General features: G+C 51.2%; 1 protein-coding gene across 4 annotated transcripts; it reads right to left on the bottom strand.

The window, feature by feature from the left end:
* Nucleotides 1-271: 271 nt before the first annotated feature.
* Nucleotides 272-2,571, bottom strand: LOC109784183 (uncharacterized). 4 transcript variants are annotated; one of them, XM_040398645.3, is made up of 4 exons: nucleotides 2,164-2,571; nucleotides 1,814-2,059; nucleotides 1,613-1,731; nucleotides 272-1,518 (listed from the first exon to the last, which is right to left on the bottom strand). In XM_040398645.3, exons 1-4 carry the CDS (start codon nucleotides 2,218-2,220, stop codon nucleotides 1,485-1,487), a joined length of 456 nt encoding a protein of 151 aa, XP_040254579.1. In that variant the 5' UTR covers nucleotides 2,221-2,571; the 3' UTR covers nucleotides 272-1,484. The 4 variants fall into 4 exon arrangements, with proteins under 4 accessions (XP_040254579.1, XP_040254577.1, XP_020198371.1 ...); XM_040398643.3 differs by having other exon boundaries at nucleotides 272-1,731; XM_020342782.4 differs by having other exon boundaries at nucleotides 272-1,731; nucleotides 1,814-2,070.
* Nucleotides 2,572-3,395: the final 824 nt, after the last annotated feature.

The following is a 3,395-nucleotide window of genomic DNA, read 5'->3' on the forward strand; positions in this document are numbered from 1 at the left end:
TGGTGCACAAGACATTTCGACAATGGTAAAACAAATCCAGCAAGACCTCCCGTCGTGCCGACACCCTGATAGTAGCCGCGCGTATCTCGTCTCAGGCCACGACCGGATGAGCACTACGTACAGCAACCGAAATCTCGGAAGAAGGGCAAGTGGCTCTGTTTGGGACCAACACCATCAGCGCTAGCCCCGCCCTCTATCTAGAAAATCCTCGGGTTCATGACGCCCTATGCCAATTAATTATTAGGTTCAAGTATTATTATGGCAAATGTTAAAACCTACAACTGCACCTGCAATAAGAGGGGCTGAGCAAAGCGGTAACATAGCCAAACAACGGTTTGCTAGGAAGGGTGAAAAGGTTAGATGCTATCATGGCAATTTTGGAGGCTTGATGAACAAGTGATAGGTAGCGCGACATAGCGATAACATCGAGACAACTAGCATAGCAAAGATAGTAGTGAGATCCAAGGTGACGGTCATCTTGCCTAAAATCCCGCTAGGAAGAAGAACGAGTCCATGAAGAAGACGAACCAACGTAGTCGAACGGATCCTCACAAACGCAACGTAACCGGAACTATTAAGAAGAAGCAACACCAGAAAGAAGCAAGCAACATGGTAAACACACATATCACATAAACATGGCATGATGCACAATCAAGTATGATGCATGTCCGGTTTAATGATTCATGGCATGGCAAAGTGCAACAAACAACACTACAAATTAAGTGGAGCTCAATATGCAACGACGAAACACAACATTCAAATATTTAGTTCACTCTCATTTAGGTACTCATCAATATTAAATGTTGGTTAACATGGCAAGAGGTGAAGCATAAGTAACTAACTATTTAGGCAATTTAAATGGGGCCGGAAACAACAAACAACAATTCCAGAAAATCCCCATATGCATATTTTGAATTTGGTACTATTCTGCCCTAAAACATATTTTAAAGTTGTTAAACATGCAAAGTAATGCCACCATGTTAATCTATGCAGTTTTTCTAAGCAAGTTACATATATAATTTATTTAATTCGGAGCTACGGTTATTTAGTTATGAAATAAACCCTTTTAGAATGTCATTTAGTAAATTAAATGTAAACAACAACTAAAAAAATTTAAACATTGATGAAAGTAGCAAATTATGAAACTAGATGAAATTCTAAGCATTTTACATGTATAAAGTTTTTACATATGATGCATGGTTATTTTGTTATTAAATGCGTGAACATGGCGGGGTTTTCTACAAAACAGAAAATCTCTGGATAAATGCTAAAATTGCAGACAGGAAAAAAACACTATCGGGCCGAAACTGTGAGCGCACGATAACTGAACATCGCTAAAGAGCGAGGGTTTTGGGTCGGTGCTCACATCGGGCCAGATCTGGCCGAATCTAGAGCTGGGCCGGCTCTGGAAGAGGCCCAAGCGGGGCGCTGGAGCGGTCCTTAGGCGTTGCGGCTGCAGAGGCCAACCGGGGCGCCCTTAGTGGTCAACGTGAGAGAGCGGGCTCCTGCTGCTCGTTACTGAAGAACGAGGAACAGAGTCAGCAACACGTTCATGGCGATGCAGAAGACGGTGATAGGGGAAGTTCTGGCGACGGGGTCTGCCGGAACCGACCCGAACGTGGCGTATTCGGTGACTGGGCAGCGGAGTAGAGGAGATCCAGTCCAGATCGGGGTCGGGGCGCGAATTGAATCGGCGACTCGACAAACTGAAGGAGGCGGAGACCCTGGCTCCTGCATGTGACAGACGCAGCTGGTGAGGAGGTTCAGGGCGACACAGAGAAGGAGTGGTGCGTGCGTGCGGTGATGGGGGTACCTTGGCGGCACGACGGGGATGTGGCCGGAGGAGGTAGACCGGGTGGTCCTTGGGCAGGTATGCGGCAAGGTCCTCGCTCGATGACTCGAGCGTGTGGACGAGGACGGTTGCAGCGCTGCTGGCGGCTTGCTCGCCGGGGATGGCGCGGGTCGCGGCAGTGAAGGCAAGGGTGCGATGGCGCAGCCACGACAGCTTGGCGGCGGCTGACTTGGAGAAGAGGACGGCCATGGCGTCGGGGCGGAGCTCCTGTGGGCTTCCTAGAGAAGACAGAGAGCAGGTGAGAGAGGGAACCCGAGGGAACGGGAGAATAAGAAGTGAAGGAGAAACAACGAGCGGGCCGGAGCTGTGACCGGAGTTGGAGACGAGGTGGAGCGGCGGTGGTCTCCGGCGAGGTGGAACTCCGGCATGGCACGCGAAGATGACGGTGAGGCAAAGGACGCGCGGGTATGGGGAGACTCGCTGGTGGTCTCGATCTAGACGGGCGCGGGGGCCTGGTGCCAGAGCGGCTGCTGCGCTCGTGCAGCTTGCGTAGCAAGGAGGAGACGCTGCGAGCGGTGGCGAGGAGGATCTTGGTGGGGATCGAGATGGCTGGGATGGATTGGTCCGGTGGGGAAAACAAGGTGGAGCTCGGGCTGTGGTGGTTGGTGGGATGTGGATCCCGATGAGGGAGGGAATCAGCGGCGATGGGACAAGCTCCCGAGGAACAAGGGAGAGTGGGTGGCAGCGGCGGCGAGGATTAGATGGATGGACGGACAAGGCTAGGGTTACAGCTGAGAAAATATAGGTTAGGAAGTCCAATTAAGTAAACGGAGATGTTTAATAGATGTTTGGGGATGATCCGGACCCAACGGTGACGATGGTCTCGTTCGGGTTCGGGGAAGTTTCGGACACGGGCGAGGGGTCGATGCACTGTGCAAAGAGGGGTTAGGCGGACGAGGTCAAGTGTGTGGTTGGACTGAGAATGGTCAAGGAAGACAAACGGTCTGATGACATGCCACAGAGATAAGGAGAAACGGCAACTTTGAGTTTTATGAAAACATGCGGATGAAATATGCATGATGACATAATGAAATGCAAATGATGCAATGACGAATGCAACGAACCAAACAAGTCGCACGACGCATCTCGGAATCCATGGAAGGCATCTGGAGCGCTGGTCTTGGGGCGTCACATTCATCCAGCCCTCCACCAGCTACTGTTCAACCAGCCCTCCACCAGCTATTGTTAAACCAGCCCTCCACGGGATCCTGTTCAACCAGCCCTCCACGGGGTCCTGTTCATCCACCGGCTCGATCGATCGGGGTACTGTTAATCCAGCGGCAACGATCTCTACTACCACAAGGTCCTGTTCATCCAACCCCCCACCGGGAACTGTTCATCCAAACCCCCTCAACAACGCTCACTGTTCATCCAGGGAAGGAGGCAGCAGTGTTTGCTCGGCTTCAGTTAGCAGAAGGAATCACTCAGGTTCAGTTAACAGCAAGGGATCGATCGATCGCTTGGGTTCAGTAACGCGTAGCCTGCAGTGCAATCGCTCGGGTTCAGTTAGAGCCTACAGTGCAATCGCTCGGGTTCAGTTAGA

This window comes from Aegilops tauschii, chromosome 2 (assembly GCF_002575655.3).
Source record: "Aegilops tauschii subsp. strangulata cultivar AL8/78 chromosome 2, Aet v6.0, whole genome shotgun sequence".
NCBI lineage: Eukaryota > Viridiplantae > Streptophyta > Magnoliopsida > Poales > Poaceae > Aegilops > Aegilops tauschii.

Excerpts from the sequence above, each read along its gene's own strand:
- LOC109784183 (XM_040398643.3), bottom strand. The coding sequence starts at position 2,220 with ATGCCGGAGTTCCACCTCGCCGGAGACCACCGCCGCTCCACCTCGTCT. Across the intron at positions 2,060-2,163 it reads CCACCTCGTCTCCAACTCCG|GAGCTCCGCCCCGACGCCAT; the intron begins GTCACAGCTCCG and ends GGAAGCCCACAG. Across the intron at positions 1,732-1,813 it reads ATCCCCGTCGTGCCGCCAAG|GAGCCAGGGTCTCCGCCTCC; the intron begins GTACCCCCATCA and ends TGTCACATGCAG.